The 26,694-nt window shown below is 43.9% G+C and overlaps 1 protein-coding gene across 1 annotated transcript in view; it reads right to left on the bottom strand.

The window, feature by feature from the left end:
• LOC310800100 (uncharacterized protein) overlaps positions 1–26,694 on the bottom strand; it is a gene marked incomplete at both ends in the record, with an annotated part of 199,221 nt that overhangs the window by 13,222 nt on the left and 159,305 nt on the right. The window contains 6 exons of the mRNA XM_083662677.1: positions 7,313–7,505; positions 10,722–10,834; positions 16,170–16,251; positions 22,838–22,894; positions 24,800–25,131; positions 26,514–26,564. Coding sequence (XP_083518803.1) covers positions 7,313–7,505; positions 10,722–10,834; positions 16,170–16,251; positions 22,838–22,894; positions 24,800–25,131; positions 26,514–26,564 — 828 coding nt within the window. The remainder of the gene's footprint in view (positions 1–7,312; positions 7,506–10,721; positions 10,835–16,169; positions 16,252–22,837; positions 22,895–24,799; positions 25,132–26,513; positions 26,565–26,694) is intronic.

The following is a 26,694-nucleotide window of genomic DNA, read 5'->3' on the forward strand; positions in this document are numbered from 1 at the left end:
TTTATTAAGCTCAAAGTTGCCAACATTTCTAAATTGAGCTGCTGTTGCCTTTAAGAAAAAAAAAATTCAGGATTTTCAACCCGACTTTCTCAAACCTTGTTGTGTACATCCTCCCCAAGAGAATCTCCAACCTCTCCCCACAGTGAAACACAACCACCATGAGGCTACTGGAACACAACGATAAATACATATACAAAAGTGTCACGTCTTTAGTACATTATATCTCAAAAGACATTCTTTCACTTCAGTGGCCCCTTCTTCTGAAAAGGGCAGACTTGCTCCATAATAATGTCATAATAATAATAATCAGAATAATAGTCAGAATAGTCATGATAAAACACTTCCTACCATCAAACCATTAAAGGTACATGGACATAAAAGCTATTCTTAATAACCCCCCCCCCCCCCCCGTTGTTGCTGCTACTGTAGTTGTCGTTGATTTTGTTCCGGTAGTGATACAGAGTGCATAAACTGTAAAATATCTATATACATCAGTGTGCAAAGCCCTGGGGTAAAAGCAAAAGATTAAAAACATGGCTGTGGACAGGCACAAGGAACATTTTTAGTTCGGCGAGAACCGTGGCACAAGAAAAACAGTTTTGTAATCCACGGTGACGGCTGCACTTTTTACCAAGACTCGATCCTGGACTGGACTGAAAGCTTTCTGACATCTAAAACATTTCCACTTTCAGAACAAAAAAATATTCTTTTCAATCATTAAAAAGATATTGCCCATATCTGTCGAAAACACCTAGATCTTGCTTGGTTGGTTTGACTGATTATTTCTCAATTTAAAGGGATACTTTCTCCATTCCAAAACAAAACAAAAATAATAACTACCTTGACGATAGACTTGAGCAGTGTTTCATAACAAAGAGGAAGGGGGAGGGCACTTTATTCAGTTTATTGCTCCGTTCATTAGAGCATGTGCAACGCTCCTTCATCATTAAGTAATTTAGAGTCACTTGTTGATAGCCGGGAGTATTTCAACTGTTAATCAAATACCACAACTCCATCACAGTCAACTTCTTTGATATATTCAAGCATTAAGGTGCAACTGATTTGTTTCCATGCTTCTCCTTTTCCAATCAACAGTGTCAATTTGAATCAAATGGCATCTATAGAGGGCTGTGAAAGGGGCTCACAAAGGGGCTAGCTGGCTAATCACAGGGATAATTATAGCTTAACCTATTAAATCAGAATTTTTGTCGAGAATACCATGAATAGTTCATCTCAGTATGTTTGATGCGGCATTAAAAAGGTGAAACTACTACAGTACCGTCAAAGACTATACTGTATCTCCCTGCCCATCACCCTTCAAAATCATCGTCTGAGTAACAAGGAAAAATATGAACGGACTAGGATTACCCCGAGGATACACATACAGTAGTAAACCACAACACTGCAAGTCATGATGCACATAGGCTGTCAGCTCTTGGCATGATATTATATTATCCGGCCATGCATTATAAAGGCAATTGGAGGCAACAGTTGAATACATTGCTACAAGAGAAGAGGATAAGCCACATCATGTTCCACTGTCAAAACCCTGACAAGAAAAGTACTGAATACGTCTTTTGGATCTTCTTGTATCCAGTTGAAGCTTGTATTTTGTCAACTGCCAAAAAAACATGCTACCGTAACCCTCATAAAACACCTGAAATGGGACAACGACCATGACTACTGTACTCACAACTACCAGAACAGTTTGATCTACAGAATAGCCACAGCAACACCAGGTGGCTCCTACCATTTATTTCTGTTTAGTGATCTATGACTCTCACTCTCTCTCTCTCTCTCTCTCTCTCTCTCTCTCTCTCTGTTAGTTTCTCCACAAAGAGTCAGTGTTAGTGTCAGTGTTACCGGGCATTCACACCAAAGCGAAATTTGCGTGATGAAATTACATTGAAGTCAATGGAAACATGGATGAGTCAATGGATATTCAAGATATTCGCCTCAGCCACGCATTCGCTCAAGTTGAAATTTTTGAACTTTGGCGAATAATTTGTCTTCACACCAAGACTTCCGTCTTGGTGTGAGCCTGCATAATCCTAGTTGACTATAGTTTTCAGGTAAGCAGGAGAGGAGGCAGAGACAAGACACACAGCTCCTTCCACTTCAGACACACTTCCACAGCATTTAGACATCTTCCACATCTCCCTCTGGACTGCTCACTAAAAGCTTGTATAATTCAGTGAGCTGACTCTGTTGTATCGTAACATGTCTTCTGCTCACTGGTTAAAACATCTCTTTTGCCATAAAAGTACAATATGCCTCAAGTGTTACTTATCATTTTCCTTGACCCCCCACAACATTCTAGCAACACCTCCTTCAAGACCTTCCTAATCCTTCTGAATGTCATCTTCCTCATCACTGTGTGCCTCGGTTTAGACAAACCCCTGCGTGTTTCCAACAGTTTCTGAGTGCTACTGTATCGGCAAAAGACCATCCGCTGTATTGCTTATACAAGAAGAAACATACAATAAATAAATAAACCCTTTTTTTTAAACCAAAATAAAACAAGGAAAAATAAATCAGAAAAAAGTCTAGAAAGAGAGAAAATAAGTAAGATCAGAACACCAATGTTCATTGTTACAGTATTATTCACTCAAACACATCATCACAAACAGAGAATAAAGAGTTAAATAGCCTAAAATGGTTCAAACAGCCTACTAGTACTCTACCATTTTTTTGTTTGTCAGATTGTTTAGGGTGAGAACTGTTATAATGGATAGTGAAGAGAGAGGAGTCTGGAAACTCGGGCAGAGAGTGAGGAAGTGGATGAGATGGACAACGAGCGAGTAGTGTGGCGACGTTTAGAAGGAAAGATTCAGTGATTATTGGGAACCGACAGCCCCTATGGTCACGAGACAGTTGACAGCATTGTTGTTGTTGTTAAGGGCTTGTGGGAGTGGGAGAGATGACAGAGGGTCCAAGAGAGGGAAGCCCACCACAAGTCTCCAAATGGAACCAGTGATTCCAGGGCAATCAGCTGGATGAAGATGAATAAAACAAGGATATCAGAGGATAACTTGCCATCCTTCCATGTATTCCCGCCCAGCCCCAAGCTCAGTCTATATACAGTCAGCTCAGCCAGAGAAATTGGGGAGGAGGGGTCAGCAGTAGCGCAGGGGAAAAGGGGTAACAACTATCGAGATGGCATGACGATGTCGCACTTGAGAGAGGGATGCTTAGTATGTATTGATGAGCCTGACAGTATGACGTTGACAGTAGGGTGGTAGATCATACATGTAATATCAACGAGGGAAAATTTGAGTCACACATTTGCAATGGGAGGTTAAGGATGAAGCTGGTTGTGAGGAGTTGATTGGGGTGCAAAAGAAGGTCACAATCCTGTTAGAGGGCTACTGTCGCCCCCCTGGAGATGCTGCAGGCAGGGGGCGGAGGGGGAGCTGAGGCAGCCTGTGGAGGCCAAGGACTCGTTGAGGGAGACACTGCGAGGAGTCGGGTGGTGGTGGTGTTGGGGGAACAACGAAGAGGAGTGTTGGTGAGGGTTGTCGCCCTGGGGGGCTGGCCAGGTGATGATGTCGGCGCCGTGGTCCGTGCGAGAGCGGGCGTTCTCGCGGAAGTTGAGCTTGAAAGACTCAATCTGCAGCAGAGAGGTTGGAAACACAGGGGAGAGAGGAGGGGAGCAGACAAGAAAAAGAGAGAGAGTGAGAGATCGGAAATAGAAGGAGGGAGAAGGTGGGGAGGGGAGTAGGTGATGTCGAGGGGGTTGAGATGAGGAGGGCAGAGGGATAGCAGAATTAGATGCCTGCAAAGTAAGAAGTAAAAAAAATTACGGTGTGGTCAGGTGCTTTGGACTGGAGAGAACATGGTGAATACAGTACAAGCCACAAAGTATTTTGTGATGAACAATTCTGTTTCAATTGAGGAGAGAAACACTTATATCCTAAAAATATATTTGTAGACTTGCAGATGTCTAACAGAAGGAAGAACTTGCGGGGAAAACTCAGGGCGGGTTCACACCATCCTTGTTTAGTCCGGTCTATCGGACCTTTCCCCTTTAGTACGGTCCATAGGGTCGGTGTGAAGCTCCTACTCGAACTCTGGTGCGGACTAAAAACTGCGCTCTGGTTCGCCTGTGAGAGGTGGTCTCGGTCCGCTCTCAAGCAAACTCTGGAGCGGCCCATTTCTGGTGTGAACCCCACACGGACTAGTCGGAGAAAGCACATGGTTTTTTGTGTTGATTTTTTTGGTTATTTCCTGTTTTGGAAGCTCCCACTGAAGAAGAAGCTGCTTGCTAGCTGTAGCAGTTAGCTAGCTTATCTCGTCTCTTTACCAGCGACATCACAAACAGACACAAATGACTAGTGGCAGGGTTTGTTTACTTTTGCCCCGACAAATTGTATGGCCAATCCACCTTATTTTTTGCGGCCATGATGCACCATGATGCTTCCTTCTGCTGTCCTCTTCCCCCGTTACGTCTAGCTTGACACAACCATAGACTGTAAAAAGGGACACAACACAGCGCGTCTATGTACCCATCTGTAAACGTTGCAGCTGAGCTGATAGATGCCGACTTGTTCAACGAGCAACAGGTTAGCGGATGTGATAGAAAACATTATTAGGCTACATTCCCAAAACTAGTGTTATTTTGTAACGAGCAAACTTTTAACTTCGGAGTTCAACAAGGAAATGCGATGCGAGGAGGCACCGGGAGGCACGCGCTGCAGTGCAGATTACCCCGCTAGCCAGGCGCTTCTCGCTCATACAGTGCAGGCAGGCAGTCTAAATCCAGGCAGCGTCAAGCCAACAAGCGTAAACACACAGCTGCTCACGTTCTAGTCCAGATATTGCTCCCAGAATTATTTTACAGCGGAGCCTCACAAAAATAATGTGGATAATAGAACGAGATTTCTGCCCACGTGACTTTGGTTCGTGTGGGCAGGACTAGTGGATTTTGGCCTTGTGAACGCAAACCGAACCAGCTGAAAAACGAAACAATGTATCATCCTCTTCTCTGGCCCGAACCAAGGACCCGGACTTTCTGGTGTGAACCCGACCTCAGGTTAATCAAGCAGGAGTAAAGGTCTTTGCACACACAGTCCGATTGTTTTCGTTTTTTAATCCGTCATCTGAAAACACAGACGGGTCTCAGCTCGCAAAAATCTATTGACTGATGCGAAAAACGCAGAAAAAACGAACCTCATCCGAAATCTTAAATGACGGACGTAATTGTCAGACTCGGTGTGTCAATGATGATTGACACAAATGAGCTTGTATTCTTTTTTCTTTCGTACGTCAATTTCGGACGAAAATACGGACTTGGTGCAAAAGCTATTAGAGAGAGAGTCGGCTTTCTCTAAAGCATCTTAGTGATCTTGACGAAAGAAGAAAAAAATCTTGGTTCCATTTTTAAGCCATTGAGATGTGTGTGTGTGTGTGTGTGTGTGTGTGTGTGTGTGTGTGTGTGTGTGTGTGTGTGTGTGTGTGTGTGTGTGTGTGTGTGTGTGTGTGTGTGTGTGTGTGTGTGTGTGTGTGTGTGTGTGTGTGTGTGTGTGTGTGTGTGTGTGTGTGTGTGTGTGTGTGTGAAGGTACTTGAATTTGTGAGAGCCTGAGATGGATAAACTCTTTAGAGAGCTAAAAGACAAGGGAGTTGGGAGGTAAACCCAATGGAGGTGATATGGGAAAAGGGCTGGATCTGGGCTAGGTTTCACTGAACTATGATCTCAGGATGGTGACAAACTATGCTTCTTTTTGGGTTAATGTAGAATAGATGAAATTCCCTGCAACAGGCAAAAAGTGACAGTTTAAAAAATAAAATTCAAATGGGGAACTAGACAGTTTTATCTATCTCTGTCAGAAGTATGAGCTGGACAATATAGTAGATACCTTCACAGTTATTTTTGGGCAGAGATAAGAGACACAAACTCAGAAGAACCATCATTACTAACCTGAATATTTATTGATGCCTATAATTCAGGAAGTAACAAGGGTATAGAGAGGCAAAGTGAGCGCCTACTTCCTGCTTCAGCACTGTACCAGAGATTTTCATCCACCATTTATTTTCCCATAGACATTTAGTAAAATGTTTATAAAAATAGTTTTACTTCGTCAAACCAAATGGTTCAGCTATATTTAGAATCGGGAGAGACCATAGAACATTTCACTCGGACCAAAACTTAAAAAATATTAGATTTGAAAAAAATATTTTTTCGATGTAGTTTTTTAAGTTTTGGTCCGAGTGAAATGTTCTCTCTCCCGATTCTAAATATAGCTGAACCGTTTGGTTTGACGAAGTAAAACTATTTTTATAAGCATTTTATGAAATGTCTATGGGAAAATAAATGGCGGATACAAATCTCTGGTACAGTGCTGAAGCAGGAAGTAGGCGGTTACTTTGCCTCTCTATTATAAGCAGGATATACTACAGCATTTTATCTCTGAATAAAAGGAAATGCAAATCGATATAACAGAAGAGATGTGGAGTGATGTCTGGGAGACCCAACTCTTTTCCACAAAACTCTTTAACCTGGAGAGACTTTTGCTGGAAGAACATTATTTGCTTCTTCCCCAAAGCAGAAATCCAATCAAATGGGGACTCCACTACCGTGTTGGTGTGGGACAACAATGGTGGATCACGCACATATATTCTGGACTTGCACCCATATCAAGACATTCTGGGAAGAGGTGTCAAAAATAGACACTGGGTTTTGATGTCTGCATGTCCATCCCCACGTTATATCTTGGACTTATTCCAAAGTATATGGATAGAAGTGACCTATACCTTCTGAAGATCTTTATGGCAGCCGGAAAGAAAGCCATCATGAAATGTTGGCTCCAGAAGCATTGCCCCCCGTGGAGATGTTTATAAATATTGTAAATCAGTAAATCATCGAATGGAGCAGCTGACTTATAGTCTGAGGCTACAAAAAGAAAAAGGAGAAACTCTTTGGAGTAAATGGACACTTTTCCTGATCCATAGGGAGTGACTTTTGCAAATACCCTACCTTACACAGATATAACTACATTAGTTGGCCCACTGTAACATTGTATTGTGTAACCGTTGCATCATAGCATAGGTTGTGACCTCTCCTGACCTCTTGTTGTTGTTTTTTGTTTTTGTTGTTTGTTGTGTATATTTTCTCTTGAAAAAAGGATGTAAAAAATAAAGTAAAAAAAAAAAAAAATCAAATGTTTCCAGGCAACAAGATGTAACCCAAGCAACATGCAGCTGTTGAGCACTGCTGGCCAAAAGGTTACCCATGTATTTCTTCCTTTGCTGTTTGCCATTTGGAAACCAGACTCTAGAAAGACAGGAGATGAGCCTGGCCACATACAAACTTACTTGTCTCTGGGATGCGCGAGTCCAGACCCTGGGGCTCCCCGAGGCCCTCGCTACCACAGGGGGCCCCCTCCTTCAGCCCATTCTCCTGAGCAGTGGGGCTCCCTGCTTGCCCCGGCTCGGAGCCTGGGGCCGGGGCCGGTGTGCCACTCAGGGGAGTCCCATTCCCCTCTGTTGTCTCCTCGGCCCCCTCAGCCTAGAAACACATAGCAGGGCGTGTCAATCGGTGGGGATGAAACAACCTGGCTCCAAATCTATAGGGCCCCATAACTACATACTGTTGTCTTTTTAAAATATAGAATATTGTTGATGGTAAGTGATTAACAAATGATTTGGGTAGATAGATTGAGATTGCAAATATCTTGCCAGCTAGATTTTTGCTACTGTAAGAACCTAAAAGATCTGGAGCCAGGCTGAGGTGGCGAGAGGATGGAATTACAACTACAAAAATAACTGAACTGTATGCCATACAAACAAAATAACTGAACATGAGTGATAGATATGATAGAACAAAATACAATTGCAAAACAAGGCAATTCATAAGAAAAAAGCAGATGCAGCACAATGGGCCTTTTTCACAGCAGCCACTTTGTGTCTAAAAGGCAGGGTAAAGACAGGTGCAACCAAAGCATTAATGAGGGTTTCCAACTTCCAATCCATTTAGGTGTACCAGCGCTGGGGTCGTCGTTACTGTTTTGGTTGCACCTGTGTTTACCCTAACATAAAATGGCTGCTGTAAAAAAAAACATGTGTAGAAAAAAGGTGCAGAAATTATGGTTTTCCCGAAAACCTTTATGTACAATTTATCTACAGTATACAAATGCTTGAATGTCATTATTCTACTTTACATTAAAGATATGTAAAAAATTAATTCAGGTGTTACTAGCTACAGACTAACAGCAGATGTCACTAGAAACAGATTGTAATGAAACCCAGTGGAAACTATAGAGACAGTCGGCATGTGTGGGAACGCCCACAAAATGTTATACAGCTGGCGCGCGAGTCGGGTAAAACCGCCCATATATCTCATTGGGCTGACTCACCAAAGGAAGGTGCTGTGGCTCTAACTACAGTTTTTGGGATTCTAAAGCAGAACACAAGACGTCTGCTCAGATGTGCGTTTACTGCGGTGGTTTACTGATCGTGTCTGCCTGGGCTGGGCTAGCAGCTAAATTCTGACTTTGCTGAATGGATTGAACGGGGGATTTACCCCACCCTGACCACGCCCCCAGCCAGGCTGAGCCAGCTAATGCAGCGTCTATGACGAGACATCGCCTGAACCTATGTAAAGAATCAATTAAGGAGCCCCATATGGCTTAAACTTGAACACAGTCTATATAAATAAAATATGAGATTGTTGTTGTTGTTGTTGTACGACAACCAGGGGCAACTCCTCTCACCCCCTGCATGAGACTGTGGGTGCCTTAAGCAGCTCCTTCAGTGCCAGACTGATACACCCACGGTGTAAGAAGGAGCGCTACTGCACGTCCTTTGTCCCTACGGCTGTCAGACTTTTTAACATCCAATAATAATTCAACACAATATAGCACTGTTGTTGTTGTTGTTTTTATTGGTAACTATTGTTATTGTGTGCTGCTGGCTATAGTTTTGCACTTTATAGTGTTGCACTTTACATTCTAATGCCTTTAATGCTGTTGCTATTGTTAGTTGTTGTTCTTATCTTTTAGTGCGTGTATTGGATTTATCTTTGTGTTTATTTTTTAGAGCTTTTTTTATGTCTTCCTTGTGAGAGCTGCTGTAATGAGTAAATTTCCCCACTGTGGGATTAATAAAGGCAATCAATCAATCAATCAATCAATCAATACAACATCTCAAGCCTTTGTAAAATAGACTTAAGTTAACTCACATATCAAAACACTGAGAAAAATTATCTCGCCAAGAATTCATTCTTCATCATTATGTGAATGCCATTCTTAGGTCATTCTGATGTGAAAGTGTCCTCACTAAGCGGGATGGTGGAGATGATGAGTGATACAATGTGATATAATGCAATGGACGTCATCATGCATTGACCACGACACACAGATGGGCTGCCATAGGCTGAGGGGACAGGTGACATCGTATCAGATCTTGTCATTGGCTTGAATGTTTAATTTCCTCAAGCTGGCAAGCCCCTCCCACACAATCATCCGATCCTCATGAGGTACTATGGTGGTTTTCTTTTGTCTCAGTTAAATCCCTGTTATATTTGAGAAATCCATGGCCATCCCTCCAGATGATTTCCCAATGGCGGGACAGAGGGTTAGGAGGAGGAAAACCGAATGGGGGTGCGGAGGGTTTGAGGTTTGGGATGTTTTCAGTTGCTGCAGGTGGTGCGTGACATGTTGTCATCATCAATGACTGTAGCTGGAAGCCACCCAGCATATTTTCAATGTTGTTATGAACACAGTGGCAAGAGTGGACAAGCATGAAAAACCTGCAGAATGTTCTCTTCATTCACAAATACCTTTCCTATTGTAACTGACACATAGCATTTTTTTAAAGAAAATAATTAAGTTTCCAGAGTGACCAGTTTAACAGGGCTCAACAATGCATTGAAAAAATCAAATCAAATCAAATCAAAAAGCACAGTAGACTACTGACAATTTACAATATAAGAGGGTGAGATCTTTCTCAGACAAAACGGTTACCTTGGAAAAGGTATTTTTGTGCTGTGCAAAATCTAATGAATAAAGTCTACTTTCCAAAAGTATTCTGTAAGACATAAGACATTTTCCAGACAGTACAGTGAAGATGGCCAGGAGCGGGAGGTGACATCAGTGTGACAGCATAGCATGGACCATTTTCAAACTCCTGCAGTTATAAAGGCCTGTTGTTAAAGAGTGGATGCATATACTGTACTAGATTAATATGGCGGTGTTCACACTAGACTGCTTTTAGTCGAAAGATCGCTGCCTCAACTGCATTTTATGTTGATAACGAAAAGCAGGTCATGCAGTGTGTACTTTGTTTCCATCAAGGCAAGGTAAAGCAGATGCCATGATCAGCAAACTGTAGCCTACTTAGCACTGGGTACAAATCCAACACTTAGCAGGAACCCACAACACAGCCAATGTGCTCCATAATGACTCTTTAGGGTCAGAGTAACAACTTTGACTAACTTTTCTACTGCCACTTTCCACCTTTTTCATTCTGGTTGATGTTGATGTTGTGAACTGTCACTTGCCAATGTACTGTGAAAACTGCCTCATCTCTGTGGTGATTGGTTGGCGTACAAAAACTATGGTCCAAGTCATGTGGTCCCCTCTAAAATATGTACCAGATCTCTACTTCAGAAAGTTCTCTACTGTGCCTGAAAAGAGGCATGGTGCAGAGAAGACGCTGTCAGCTTGTAGAGAGCAGAATAGTGTGAACACAGACTAAAGGAAGTCTTCTGGAGGGATATTCTCACCTTGACGTTTCCTCCGCCAGGTGAATGGCCCAGATTGTCCATGGAGCCCACTTTGGGATGAACCTTTCCCTTAAAGTTTGTTTTGCGGGACTCGATCTTCACATCGCCACCGCCTATGGGACACACATGTGGTTAATAGCGTGATGACCACGCACGCGCACGCGCAAACACACACGCACGCAGCCGCGCACACACACACGCGCACACACACACACACACGCACGCACACACACACACACACACACACACACCACACACACACCTTTTTTCAATAGTAAACAGCAACATCAAGGTAAAAACAAAGGGCTTCTAGTAAAATAATGATACAATCCCCAGATGTAAGGGGTGTGCATGCTTACTGTACAACAATGGTTTTACTTTTCCATTGTTCATACATTGTTGTTCTACTGACTTTCCTGGATAAAATATTCAAATAAAAGAGAGGAAAAGGTCTGGTTCATTCAAGACCACAAGGTAATAAAAAGTAGCAAATTTGGAGTGGTGTGTAAACTTTTCATATTCACTCATGCAAGAATGCACGCACCCCAACATTGAGGGACAATTATCCATGAGGATGGAGTATAGAGCTCAACAGTCACGTGACATCTTTTGCCCCGGAAGTGAGTTTCCCATTCATTTTCTCCATAGTCATTTTGAAAAATCCTTATAACGAGTTTTAAGGCTGGAACCATGCCAACCCATGACCTACTGAATCGTGAGTGACCATAAAACATTTCAGTTGGATTGTTTTCCCCGTCTTTATTTTTTGCTTTTGCTCCAAGTTAACACATTCACTGCCAGCCGTTTTTCAATACTGTAGTTAGCTTCTGCCAGAGGGTTTTTTTGAGGATTCTGGCTCATTTTACAAGAGCCGAGGATTCTTTTCTGCTTTGACTTTGTGAACACAAAGTTCACAAAAGTACTAATAGAATGTGTGCTTTCTCTGTCTAAAAGAGTTAGTTTGTAGAGTTAGTAGTTATGTAGATATTAGCCGTTGAGTACAGCATGGTTTCAGAGATTTTCAGAGAGTTTTGAGATAAATGGATTTTTAGAACCACCTCACGTGCCTGTGATTATGGGTGCCCTTGGGCAAGTCTGTATACTGTATTGTGTTTGTGTGTGTGTGTGTGTGTGTGTGTGTGTGTGTGTGTGTGTGTGTGTGTGTGTGTGTGTGTGTGTGTGTGTCTCCAAACTCCTCCCTCCGTCTGTGCTGCTGCTGCTGGCTCCGCGGCCGCTCTCGGGCGAGTCTGGATTACTGTAAAACGGGCTCGTTCGTTTCTTGGGGTGTCGGCTGAGAGCTTTGATGAAGCTTTTGCGATTCTGGTCTTATTTATGCTCAAAGGTACTCGAGTCTGTGTGTGTGCGCGCGCGCGCGCGCGTGCGTGTGTGTGTGTGTGTGTGTGTGTGTGTGTGTGTGTGTGTGTGTGAAATCGAAAGCGTTTTCGCCCAGCTATTTCCTTGAGAATGGCTTTCTCCCACGGCTGTTTTTGCTCGGCTTTCTCTGTGTCTGGAGAGCACTGTCGCCACTTAGCTGGTCGGTAAAATAGATTATACACATTCTCTTCCTCCAATATTTAGGAGACGTAAAAGGGGTTGATCGATGTCCCACCGTCAAAAAAAAAAAAAAAAATTTTAAGCCGAGATATCTCGTCTTTGGCACTCAACGGTTGGATTCTGTAAGCCGAGATATCTCGTCATTGGCACTCAACATGTTAAATGTTTTATGGTTACTCATGATTTAGTAGGTCACGGGGTGGCTTGGTTCCAGCCTTAAAACTCGTTATACAGTACAAGGTTTTTTTAAATGTCTATGCAGAAAATTAATGGGAAACTCACTTCCGGGGCAAGAAATGTCACGTGATTGCAGTATTTGCAATCATTCCACAAAACATTATTGCCAGTGCTGTAGTGGTGGAAAAAAAGGTGAGTAAACTATACATTTCTGAGGCAGCTTTCTCACGCGTCGTACCGTTATAAAATAAAAAGGTGGATAAACTATCAACTTCAGGTGCGCATACTATACAAGACTAGATATGATACTAGAACAACTGAAACAGAATCATATATCTCTAACAGTATTTTATCATTATCATCATCATCATCGTTGTTTATTTTGTGTACTTGTGTGGACCACTTATTTGTTGTACTGGTGTGGGGTACAAATAATTATGGCTAAGTATTCAACAATCAATATTAAATTAATTTATTGAAAGTTTTGAGTTGAATTATGTTTTGCAGCCTGGTGGAGGCTGATACTGTACAGCAGCCCATGATTTTTACAGGGTTCATTCATACAGACAATATTATTTCAAATTCAAGGACTTTTTCCAGCACTAATTTTCTGTTTATAAGGACTCTGCACAAAAGCAAGAAACATTTTCCTAAACCTTACTGCATTTCACGTTCACATGGTTTTAAGTTGGCTTTCCCAGAATAGCCTATTCTTTTCTATGTTTTGACTTAAAACACTGCAAACATTTTATTTGGGCTATTTATTTGCTTGTCTAGGCCTATTTATTTCAAGCCCTTTTAAGAACGCCAGTGGGCGGGGCAAATAAACAAAACATTCTGTGAAGACAGATATATAGAAACTATAGGTATTAACTATAGCTGTGAAGAAGCTGCAACAACTGGTGGTCTTCATAGCAACGCTACAACGCCTCGTCTGGGCAGAGAGAGAAAGATAGTCTGTGCGTATTGGCTTAGGACCTAGGATTCAAGTCGCACCTTAACTTGATCAGAGGGAAATCAATAATGAAATTACACCAAGTGATTCACTTATGAAACGCTATATTAGCATGCATTCCCCGCCCCCCCCCCCCGCATTTTTAAACCAAGCGGTGTTCAGCTCACCAAGTGCGTTTAGGTCGCCAAATGTGCATCACTGGCACTGCATTCAGACGGGATCATTTAATTTATTACTTCTGATATTATTGTACAAGTACCTCAGACACACGGCGAGCCTCTGGATAGTTCGAGGGGAAGCGTTGTGTGGGTGAGCGGGTCTAGAGAGCTGAGGCTCCGGCTGCCTTGGTCTGAGAAAGACACTGACCTCACAGTAGTGATGTGACGTTCGTGAACGATCCGAATCTATTGAACGGCTCTTTGCTATGAACGAAGGGAACCGAGTCCGACTTGAGAGCCGTTCATTTTAATGTTGTGGCTAAATTTCACTGCATGTCGCTCCCCACCACACACACAGGGTAGAACTCCCTCCTTGCCTCTGCTAGTCCACTGAGCAGGGAGGATAGGTGCGCTCGTTAATTGCTACCAGTGCATGCTGTAAATGACCTGGGTGGGCGGACTCATCAAAACGGGCTACGCCGCGGAGTGCATCTGCCGACTTTCTGGGCAGCGAAGTGTTGCATGAATTGCATTCAAGGAAAGCCAACTTTATTTACACAACACATAACTTCACTGACTAAGCAGATGGATATGGTGTCACATTGTGTCATGTTTACAATGCAGATCATTGACATTAGGTCTGGAAATACCATATGAGTAATTTAATGCTGCTGCAGTCCACAGATGCCAAATGAAATAGTGGTGGGTCTAAGATCAAATGTGATCCAAATCTTAGCATATCATTATCCAAGTGATTTCGCCGATTAACAGTAGTCTAGTAACCTTGCTTGCAAGATGGATAACCTCGCGAGATCAAAAGAGATTCTCTCAACGTAATCCATCTTGTCATGCACAGGCAGTTAAGATGATTGGCCGAACCATGGCCGGCTCGACGAATCAGCGGCAGCCTTAGGCGGGCTTAGGCTTGTCTGGGCAAGTAGTGGGTACATGGTCTTTGTAGTTCTTTTCACTCGTCAACATGGCTGCCGCCGCGGAAGTGACAGGCAGTCTGAATGAAATTGAATGTAACGTTCCCAATTCTATGTATTTAATTCTAAAAAACGACCCTCAACATTTGGGAAGGCTAAGCCACACAACTAGTTCGTTATAATCTAACGTCATGCTTAGAAGGCGACCTTACAACGATGAGGACGGTGAGGACTCAATCAATGATAGACTACCGGTCGCAAACGTGACGTCAGAGGCATGGCGATCTGATTGGTTGAAGTTAACACGCACCAGCGGTGATAGACAGATGGGTCATCCAATCACCTGCCAAGTAGCTTGGAAAAAGTGCCCGCCTCTGTCAGCGGGTCGGGTTACTGCATTCCCAGATCGACTGGTTAGTGAAACGTAATGTGGAGCTAAACCGTCCATCTGGCAGCGTCAGGTTAGTAGTCTAGTGCCCGCCCCCTAAAAAAAAAAATGAATGAGGAGCCGCTATTTTGAACGGCTCTCGGAAAGGAACGGAGCCATAAGATCCGGCTCCCTTCAAAGAGCCGTAATTCCCATCTCTACCTCACAGCCAGCCCTGCTCTTCCCAGGAAGCGGCGCAGGCTCACCACAGTCGGCTTGGCAAGGCGGAGGCCAGTAGCTTCTCGGTGCCCCTGGCCAGTGCGAGTGCGAGTTATGTTATGTTCTTTCTGTCTTAATGGGCTACATGCACAACTCCACTACTTCCTGAAATTAGTACAGCTTCTTTATTTCCTGTCATCACTATTGGATGAACTGATTAATGTCAGGTGTGCTGCAGTCACAACAATGATCAGGCACACCTGATGAATCAGTTCATCCAATAGTGTAGGACAGGAAATAAAGAAGCTGTACTAATTTCAGGAAGTAAAAAAAGTTGTGCATGTAGCCTATTGATGTGTGAAGTCCTTGGTGTGCTCTGTAAACAACGGAGTTGACTCAAACTTTTTTAAATGGCGCAATAATAAGTGCATACACGATCTTAAAAAGGTGAGTAAACGCTGTCGCTATGTTGTATTGAAAAAGGTGCCTAAGGGCCTGTGTCCACCTAGCGTCTTTTCCTCAGGTCCAGTGTCTTTTTTCAGTTGTTTCCAATGGGGGGAGAGCATATGCGGGCGCACACGGACGTCTAGAGAAAGTGCGCTGCGCCCAGCGTCTATTTTCAGAGCGCTCCAGCGTTTTTGTGCGCCCGACTCCCAGCGCTTCCAGCTGAAAATAATTTAACTTTTCAGAAAGACGCTGATGTCGGGTGCTCCTTTTCTGGCAACTAATTATATGGAGAAACTATCGCAACAGAGACAGAAAGGCTCAATTGTGGGAGCAGATTGACTAGACACTTAATATTTCTGGTGAGTGTTGTGCTTACTGCTTTTAATAACGTAGCCTACCTGTGTTGTTAGCTTGCTAGCTGTCAGCTATCAAGCTATGATCTATCAAGATCAGCGCTTCCCAGCGTACTTCCACAGTTTAACGGTCGGAAAAAGACGCTAGATGGACACAGGCCCTAAGGGGTGTTTACGTGCGTTTAGCTTCCACTGCAGCCCCGGTTTGCACCTGAAATCCTAAATAAAATGATGTCTTAAGAAGTACTGTATAGGAGGGACCACACAACATTTGCGAGCAGCGCCTCACCAGGCTTGTGCTTGATGTTGTCCTTGGAGCCGCACTTCGATGTCACCTTACTCAGGTCCACCTTCTTGTTGAGTATTTGCACCTGTCAACAAAATAAGACTTTTTCATCACTTTCCTCACATATCAAAATAATGGACTGGGTTAAAAAAAAAAAAAAAAAAAAAAAAAAAAAAAACATTTGACTGTTATATGGATTCTCCATCCTCCATAGTGTGGCAGGTGGCCACAGGCAAAGACAAACAAGAGAAATTAGAATTGTAATTTTTTTAAAGATCAAGTTACTTCCGTCATAGGTCGGTTGACAAGGATGATCTTGTGCTGAGCTGCTTTTGGGAGAGTCAAGACAAATTGGGAGACATCGCCTTACAGCCTTCCATTGATCAAATACACACTTGTATCATAAGATGCATTACAATATCTGCCTGTGTAATGTGGTGACATCATCAGGGTCTCCCTGTAATGCTCAGAATCAAAAGTGCAACACACCAAATGAAGAAGCCCATGAGAGGCCAGTATTATATCAGGGAACCAGGATTAGACACCTGCAGAGCAAGTCTGTGATGCCTTGCCTGAAGTGAACAATTCCAATTGTAGCTCTCTGTGACAATACTGTCCTCGAAGAATCAAAGCAGAAAGACTTTGCGGAAAGAGAGCCAATTGGAGCCCAGTATTTCTGAAAGGTCAGACAGGTCAAAGGTAGTGTTTGATTGGTTGACTGCTGTTTAGTAAGTTAGTAACAGGACATGACAGGAAGGGACTAAGGAAGCATTGGGACTGTGAAACAGATTCTGGGGAAGGACTGGTACAGTACTCAAGGTTTGCTAGCATGCTGTCCAATTGTCCAACACATACAACTCCTACTAATTCCAAAGGTCCACACAAGAGCGGCACTCTGTGTTTTGGAAGCCTTGAGTAGCTCCAATCTCCTGACTGTAATCTACGACTGCTTCATGTTGGCACCAATAAAGGAACTACCGCCAGACTAAGACAAAGGCTGCATTTGTTTCTACTCCAAATGGGTGCTGTTACTGCTCCACTTATTGGACTTTATTTCTATGTGGCCCAGGAGCGAGGAGGAGACCAACCATGATAGTTCCTGTTTGCACTGTCGTTCCTGTAGTGGTGAATCATGCAGTGCCTACAGTATATGGCAAGGTCACCTCCTCCACAGCTGCAGTCAGGGATGCTCCCTCTGAGCTCTTGCTGTGTGTCATCCATTCATTCAGACTTGTATTATTTGCTGTGGGTCAAGGCCGTGCAGACAGCGGGCCATTTCCAGTGGAGCGTTGAGGGGATTATAGCATATATACTAACCTTGCAATCTGCCGTTTACCTCTTAAAAAAACTTTTCCTGTGAGTTTCCGCTCAACTTTTGGGATTTTCCGCAAAAAAAAGTACATGCTTATCCAATTGTAGATGCTTTCCTAAGGCTGGTTTCACACCGACGACCCAAGCCTTGCCTTGCCTCAACCCACGCCTACGCCGAGCTGGGCGTGAACCTGTTACACGCTTTTGCGATCACACCGCACGCCTTTTGCACGCCGAACCTGGAGCCGAGTCACAAGCGCCTCTCCTCTCTCCCGACTGTATTTTTTCACGTGTTGTCCAGAATTGTCATGGGTAGCCTCTAGGTAAAATAAATCGGATATATTTAATGTTCTATTGATGCTGGATATGTATAACCAGGTCTGACTATAGTCGGACATTTTAGAGAGGTGATCTTGCAAGAATAGGCTATGTGCTGGCAGCCTGGCACAACAACATTGTCCATCTTGCTTCTTCGGTCGCTATTCTCTCTCATGAAGATTTGTTTGCCGACGGGGAGAAAGCCCCACGTGATAGCCACCCGTCAATCTCTCTGTCTCTCTGCTCAACATGTTGTAGTAACTCCATTTTATTTTGAAATTCAGTTGACTTTGCAATTTCCGACGGATATTGTGCGTTTTTCTTTCATGGCTTGACAGAAGAAGCCTGCCTGCACGCGCCTTGTCGGCTTCAAAATAGAACTCACGCCTACGTCGTCGGTGTGAAACCAGCCTAATGGTGACTCTGTTTCCATCTCCACCGTTTAAGGCGCCAACATTCTTCGACAGTGAATGGATCTTCATCGAGAACGTTTGACAAGTCGGCCATTGTGTACGAGCGCTGGTCGCGTCGCGGGCTGGGCAGTACTTACTTTCCCTCCACCAGGAACATGCTTGATATTGTCCTTGGAGCCCAAGCGCGAGGTGACGTGGCTGAAGTCCAGCTTTTTGGAGACTACCTGAACCTATATGGACACAGCATAGCAGCAAGAGGGGACAGAAGAGGGGAGAATGGGAGGGGGGATGGCACGAGAGGAAGTGAAAGAAAAGGAGAAGAGTGGAGAGGAGGATAGGAGAGGAGAGAGGAGTGGAGAGGAGGATAGGAGAGAGGAGTGGAGAGGAGGAGAGGAGAGGAGAGGAGGAGAGAGGAGAGGAGTGGAGAGGAGAGGAGGAGAGGAATCACCATCACAGTTAGGGTTAGAGAGGAAAGAACGAGGGGGGGGGGGCAGAGAAAGGAACAATCACCTGGGCAAAAGTATATATGAATATGGCTTCAACTATTTTATAAGTATTTGAGGTGCACTTGATTTCAATTGCCAGGCAGCTGACAAGTAAGAGAAATCAAATGCTCCTTATGTTTGTAAAATACTTGAAAGGTATTCAAGTACTTCGCCCAGGTCTGGAGAAAAGGAGAGCAGAAGCTACTGGAGGCCACACAGAGGTTCTTTATAGTGCACACACATGCAATGCAACACAAACCCCTCTCCCCGTGTCCAGATTAAGCCACCGGACCCCGCATAACATGTATTGTCCCTTAAGGTGGTGAATCAGACTGAGGCCTTGCTGTATTGATGAACCAATTCATTGTGTCGAGCACACTAGACTTTTACATAGACTGACGCAAAACCAAAATCTCAATGTGATGGTTGAACTGCTGGAGCTAAGAGACCAAACCCCAAACAGACAGAGAAACAATATATTCATGTTAGTTCTGATAAGTAGGTTTTTGAGTTAAGCTTATTCATAGCAAACACACTCTTTCAAACACACACACTCACGAACAAAGACTTGTAGGTAGTAGGCCACAGCTCAGTCACAGGACAGCCAGTGTGTCTGTGTCCTCTGGGTGTCATTATGGTGGTTTAATGATGGAGATAGAGAGCCTTAGCAGCTGCTGCAGTAACACCACAGTTCAGTGAGAAGACCTCCCTGGACTTCTTTCTGTGTGTATGACAGAGAGTGTGTTGCATCCTTGTATTTATGTATTTGTGTGTGTATGTGTGCCCCCCTGTGCCATCATCTTAAATTGTTGTATGCTGTGCAATGTGTCAATTTGCTTTACAGCCAGACAGTTAGCTACTTGAGGGCAAGCCAACAATAAACTACTTGAGAAAGTATCAGCTGCCTGTTTGGAGGTATAGCAACAGTCTTAGCCCCTTCTAAACAGGCACATGGAATCCGGATTATAACCAGCTGCTGGCCGGTCGGCCTGCATGTTTAAAAACAATTAGCCGCCTTATGCGCACTCCCGCGAGTGCGGATCATGACCATCTGAGCCCCTAGTACAGGATCCGTATAATTGGAAAAACGGCTGTTGTTTAACACCGGCAGCTCATGTTCCGGATCATGTATGTATGTCTGAGTGGGTGGGTGGTTAAATGGCACTTTACAACCATTAATGTCCCAGTGATCATTATTTTCATGAATGGACGTAGCGTTAGTTACGTGGCTGGATTATTTGGAAGAGAGCCAAATTAGGTGAGTAAACAAGTAAAAGTTGAATCGTTTCTTTCTCCCCCATCTGCCAGTTTAAAAATGCAACAAGGAGATGATAGCCTACTACTTTTAGCCTACTGCATAGGCTAAAGTACCCGCTAACGTTCACGTAGCCTATTAATTAATTAATTGTTCGGGCAATCGATTATATCAACGAATTAAACGAGCAAACTCACGGTTTCCTCAAGTGCTGCAAACGGCTTGAATGGTTTATTTTCCTCCCGACCTGTCTGTCTGTAGGCTATGTAAAAATGCAAGAGTTGCATCAGCCTATATCGAGACATATAACCTAACTTTTGTTGGGATAAATAAATTTAAAACTAGTCAGATATGACTTGAATGCCACTTGTAAAATCATCCACAGTGTAATGTTAGTGCGACGGTGCAACCACTATTTTGACTGGCGGCTTTTGGGCGATGTAACAAAGGCAAGCGCTCACTTTTTCTGGCACATTGCCACCCAACGTTATCGCCTGAATGCGTCGGCATGCATCTTCTCTTAAAACTGCATGTTTTTGAATCGAGTTTGGTTACAGATTCGCTAAAGCTGTTTCCACATCACATTTCTTTTTATGATACACCCTACCGCACCCCCTCCCCCCGCCCACTCTACTCGCTATCGGCAGAGAGAATATGGACCATTTCCAGCTGTTTATAAACTCCTCATGTCTAGAAAGATCAAACCGGAAAATATCCTGCTCTGGCTAGCCGGACATGATCCAGACTTCATGTTTAGAAGAGGCTTAATTGGACTATGGCTGTACCATAGAACTACAATCATGAGAATGGACACATTTCAGACACATCTCCTTTCTCACACACACACACACACACACACACACACACACACACACACACACACACACACACACACACACACACACACACACACACACACACACACACACACACACACACACACACACACACACACACACACACACACACACACAGAGAAGAGGGACCTAAATGAGGAAAACACTCTAGTGGGTGTTACACTTGTCCCTCTCCACATAGATTCACACCCAAACATTTTTTTGATCTATTCACGAGTTTCCTGGTGAGACCGTGGGCGCGTCCATGACAACCTCCCCCTCCCTGTTTCCAGCTGCCGGTTGCCTGTTTCCACCCAGGACCGTTCATAGTGAAAGAGACTGAAAATAATCATAATAATTGTTGTGACTTTGTACCTACCTATGTCTTGTAATGGAGCCCCCAGCACAATAATTTCACACGTGCATAATTGTACAAGGAGTGACAATAACTTGAATCTTGAAAGAGAGAGACCGCTAAAGCTCCGTTCAATGACCAAATAATAAGAGTTCCGGTTTGGACGTTTAGCCTTCAAAACAAAAGTGGCCGCTATGCAACCACATACTATTTTTAGCCATTTCAGCTAAAATAAGCCCATACAGTACGAGTGAATTGACATTCACCTCGTTTTTGTAAAATATCGCAGCTATACAACCACACAACGTTACTATTTTTAGCCATTTCGGATAAAATAAGCCAAACGTTCCCACTCTTTGACAGCGGCGCGCACGTCCTTGCTAGTGAAAGAAATTTAAACAGGAAGTCGACAACCGGCAACCGCTGAGAATCATGGGAAACGTAAGTCCAGGAATAAGGTGAATATGAAGGAAAATTTCATTCATCTATTTTATAATTGTGTAAATGTCTACTTTGTCTGTCTCTGCCGTCAAGAGTTTAAAATCGAAGGATTTATAACTTTGTGATTCTAATAGAGAACTCCAGTAACTTAGTTACACTCTGCAAGTACCTGGATGGCCCGCAAGGATCTAGACCATGGGAACTGAAAACTGATTTGAATAGGAATTCTACCCATTCTACTGTAGATCTGTGAGCCTCGTTTTAGTCTGAAAGGGGAGGAGCAAAATGGTTGCTTCCTCTGGGTCCGTTTTGCATTTCCAAATCAATTAAATGGTTTTAATTGATTTGGGAATGATGAAAGAGATTAAAATGGCTACAAGAAACGGCCTCCTATGGCCTCTGTACCATGACATGGAACCAAAGGAAAGGGTGTAGAATGATGATGACCTGGGCTGCTGATTCTATGTCAGCTTTCTAATGTAATTTGTCATTGCTAAAGGTGAAGTTATATTGGTCAAGCGTATCCCAGTCAATAGCAACTTTACCCTTGGTCAGGGTTAGTTAATGGTATAGTGCTCTAACCGGACTGAGAGCTTCTGTTTCATACAGTCGGTTCAATCCATCTAAAAGTTGATGGAGGTTACCTGTAAATCATGTACTTGTAACCAAGGTTACACAGCCCTTGAAGCAGCTTGTTAATTGGGAAGCAGGAACAATCATCAGTCACTTAATTAATTACTACAATTACTTAATTACAATTACTTAATCAGTGTCTCCAGAGGCCTGTCTGTATTTCTGTGTGAATCCAGATGGAGAATGTGAAGCAACAGCAGTAAGAGAAGAGTGAGTAAATGTGTATGAGTTCTAAACTGTGTGGCAAGTAAATTTCAGTCTGGGCTAGTGCCCTCATTGGCCACAATCCAAATGGAAGATAATGGATATGATATGGAGTTAATACCCGAATAGTTCTATTCCAGCATATAGATGAAGATGAGTGGCCGCAATCCTTCACCCCAATGACAACGAACACATATCATGAAAGGCAGTATAACATTAAAGGTAGTATAAGGGAAGTAGCAAAATATGGAGAGAGAGAGAGAGAGAGAGAGAGAGAGAGAGAGAGAGAGAGAGGGAGAGAGAGAGAGAGAGAGAGAGAGAGAGAGAGAGAGAGAGAGAGAGAGAAAGAGACTGATTGAGTCTAAATAAGAGAGAAATGGGGGGAGTGATGGTGGTGGGGATGATGGGGAGGGAACTCACTTTGCCCTGGCTGGGGTCTTTGGAGGCGTCAGGCCTGTTCTGAGAGGCAGAAGACACCTGGGGAAACAAGCCCATGCTGGGTCAACAAAAACATGCCACAACAACACAGAGGAAGCGGCAGGAGACGAGGAGGAGGAAGGGGCAGAGGAGAAGGTACAGTAGAGGATGAGAAGGCAAGCAAGAGCAATAGGAGTAAGAGCTGTAAAAGTACAGGAGGTAAAATAGTAAGAGACCATGACAGAATACAGTTGAGGAGAAAAAAGACAGAGATACAGGAGGAGGAAAACTTGACAGAGAAGGGAGGAGTTTAGGAGCTGGAGGAGAGGAAGAACAGGCGCTCCTCTTGCCCCAAAGAAACAAGGCTCCTGTGGCTTTTGCCCACATGCATGCTTCTACACAGACCCACACACACACACACACACACACACACACACACACACACACACACACACACACACACACACACACACACACACACACACACACACACACACGCACACACACGCTTCTACAAAGGCCACAAAGGCTCTTTCTGGTAGAGCTATGTTTTCTGCCAATGGGTCAACATGGTATTTATTTAGCATGCTAGACAAAGTTCTCGGCACGCCATCGGTATCGGCCAATAAAGGCTTTAAAATAAAATATTGGTATTGGGGCAAAACAAACATTTCTGCCGATATGATATAAAATGATCCTTATGCCCAAATGCTCGAGGCTTGACTGAATTGAATTGAATGTTTGACTTTTGTCCCAGAGAGAGCATCATCCAAGCCTATTTAAGTATGATGATTACAGTTTTGTTTGAAAGAAAATGTTTGAAAGAAAATGCTAAATAAATAAAAAAAAAAAAAAAATATGGCATGTTTTTCATAACCTAAGTTGAAGTAGTTTTCTTATTTTGTCCAGTGAATGTGTACATTTTGAAAAGCTTTGTATTTATGTCTGAATCTACAGTACCAGTGGGCCATCACAATAAAGGCCTAGGTTCACCAGTTGCAGTACAGCTCCATGCAGCTGCCTGAACAGACCCACATCCATGTAATCTGTCAGACGCATGCGGGATCCGACAAAAATATAACAGGTGCGTATTTTTGCCGTACGACATACGTTGCACATCTATTAACATAGGCAAGAGTCTGTTTCAACAGCGGTACCGGATCCGCAGAGCTGTACCGCAGCTGGAGGACATTTGTGTGTAAGAGTAGGCATAATAATGTGAGATTATGTGGGCATCAGCAATCGGCCAAAAGAGTTGTATAATATCCGCATATCAGATATCGGCCAAAAAAAATTCAATATAGTGCATCCCTAATAGTACAGTAAGCGTGCTTTCTCACTGGCGCCCCGGTACCGTACACTAGTCCCCAAATTGACTCCAGTTTCGGAACATTTGACGAGTGTGAACGTTGCGTACCCTTCCATTCTGCGCCCGGGCGTGCAACAGGGAACCGTGACAGGATCCACTTGAAAAGGTGGTCTGGGGAGCGATTTGGCGTGCCCGGGCATCGAACACTTGGAGTGTGAAAGCCAACCGTTCCGAACCACATAGACAACACACGGGTGAGGATAAACTCCAGGCATAGTTGATGATGCAAGTGCACTCTGTTCCGTTTCCAAGTGCGGAAGAAATGCTGTAATGTGAAAGCTGACCAGCGGGGGAGAGGGGGGGCAATCGTTCCCGAGTGCGGAACAGAACGGAACGAAAGCACTCGTTCCCAGTGAGAAAGCAGCCTAAGTGTTTCAACAAGGGCACTATGAGGGGCCAGAGGAGAGGGTGAAATGATAGTAAACAAGTGTGTAGACTAGAGGATGGAGTAAGAGATGTAAGGAAGTAAAATGTGTTTGAAATGGTTAAACACAGAGTCAGTGAAAGTTGTACTGGGCTTAACTGTCAAACCTGAGCAAAGCAAAAGAGTTAAAGAGAAGGGAAATAGAATATCCAGCACAAGCGGCGGTGCCTACCTTCCCTCCCCCAGGCTGGTTCTTCATATTGTCTGTAGAGCCGATCTTAGAGCGGACGTTACGGACGTCGGGCGCCGTGCTGGGGCGAGCCGTGGTCCTGGTGGCGGTGCTGGTGGTCCTGGTGGCAGTGCTGGTGGTCCTGGTGGTGGTGCTGGTGGTGGTGGTAGTGGCGGCGCGGGGGACGCGGGGCACCAGGGGCTTCTTCTCTGATGCCGCAGTGGAGGAAGCCGTGGCAGGTTTGGCGGCCGCGGTGCGAGGGCGGGGGGCAGTGGTGGAGCCGGAGGCCAAAGCAGAGATGCGGGCGGCGCTGGTCTTGGGCTTGGTGGAGTCGGCTGGAGGGAGTGGTTTTCTTGAGTTATATAGAGTTTCATTGCAACATTAGATAGGCCTATACAGTATCATGTGAAAAAGCTGATACACTCATAAAAAGGTTAATACACTTGAATTACTTTGCATTAGACACTTACACTGCTACTTTTAATACTGCAATACTTAAATTCCAATTCTGATAACTACAATACATGATACTCGACTTACTACATTGCAATAATATTGCACTGCATCATTTATAGTAGCATTGTCTCATTTTTGTTTCACTGGACAAGGCAGAATGACAATACCGTAGTTAAATTTAATTGACTCAGATAAATATCCCATCAGAGGCTTTGATTAAAATGCAATGACAGCATACTTTACCCCAAGTGCATTGCCACAGTGTAACATCTCCATGCATTAAATTAAGTCAAGTCACATGAATTTTCTGATGTGTCAGGTCATTCTTTTGACTGCTGTGGCACCATGAACTTCACGTGTCCTAACGCCAGTCGTCCCTGAGAGAGTTATATCCCTGGCCCATGTTAGGACATGTTGAAGTGAGGAAATCCTCCCCTTTGCCTCCATGTTTCTAAAAAAGTAATTTGTCTTGGCATTTGAGCCTCGGCAGATTAAACAACCCGGGGCTGTATCAGCAGGAGCAGCAGACTCCTGTCAGCAGTAAGGGGACAGTAATCCACAGAATGCGGCGCTGAAGGTTTCTTAACTTTGCGGGGCTTTTCAGCAATAAAGCCCCTCTCTCGGAGTCTTCCTGGCATTGTCATGGTCGGTTTTGTGTGTTGCCGTGTGACTTTCCGGGTCACGTGCCCGCTGAGAGCTCCCCTTGTTGCTATAATGTTAACTAATCTCTCTACAGGAGGCACAGAGCTGCAACTTCATGGGAAGAAAGAGGGGATGGGCAAAACAGAGGAAAGGATTAGAGAAGAGCAGAGTGGAGTGGAGAGGAGAGGAAAGCAGACAGAGCAGAAATATATACAAAGAGCAAAAAGACAGAGGGAGGGAGGGAGGGAGGGAGAGCAGGACAGAGCAAAGTAGTTGCAATTCTTAGCATTTGTTTTAGCCTACTTGGGAGTACCAGATGGGTGGGATTTGCCAATACATATTTTTGCCAATATTGGATATCGGCCAGTCATCTCATCCACTACTGTTATGGTATTGAAATCAGATCAAGACAATGGAAAAAGGAGATAGAGGAGAGAAGAGTGTTGAGATCAAGCAAGTAGCAAGGGAGAGGAGAGAGAGAGAGATTTGGTTCACCGACAACCTAAAAATACAGTAAGTGGCTTCAAGCGAGTGTCACCTCACTAGACTGCTGTTTCCTTTTTTTTGGTCTGCCTCTCAGAGTGCATGTACAACGATGGAAGGAGATGCTTTCTAGTACCTGCAGCTGTCTTCAGAGTGCTGGGCTTTTTCTCCTCTCCTGGCTTAGAGGCTGAAAGACACAATGTGTGAATGAATGTGCAGGGAAATTAATACGAAATGTGACCCAGCACCATAAAGCCAGGCTCATTTTGACTGTACAGGAGAACCATTTACATGAGAAAACGACTTAAATGCACCTT

This window comes from Poromitra crassiceps, assembly GCF_964638095.1.
Source record: "Poromitra crassiceps genome assembly, chromosome: 2".
Taxonomy (NCBI): Eukaryota; Metazoa; Chordata; class Actinopteri; order Beryciformes; family Melamphaidae; genus Poromitra; species Poromitra crassiceps.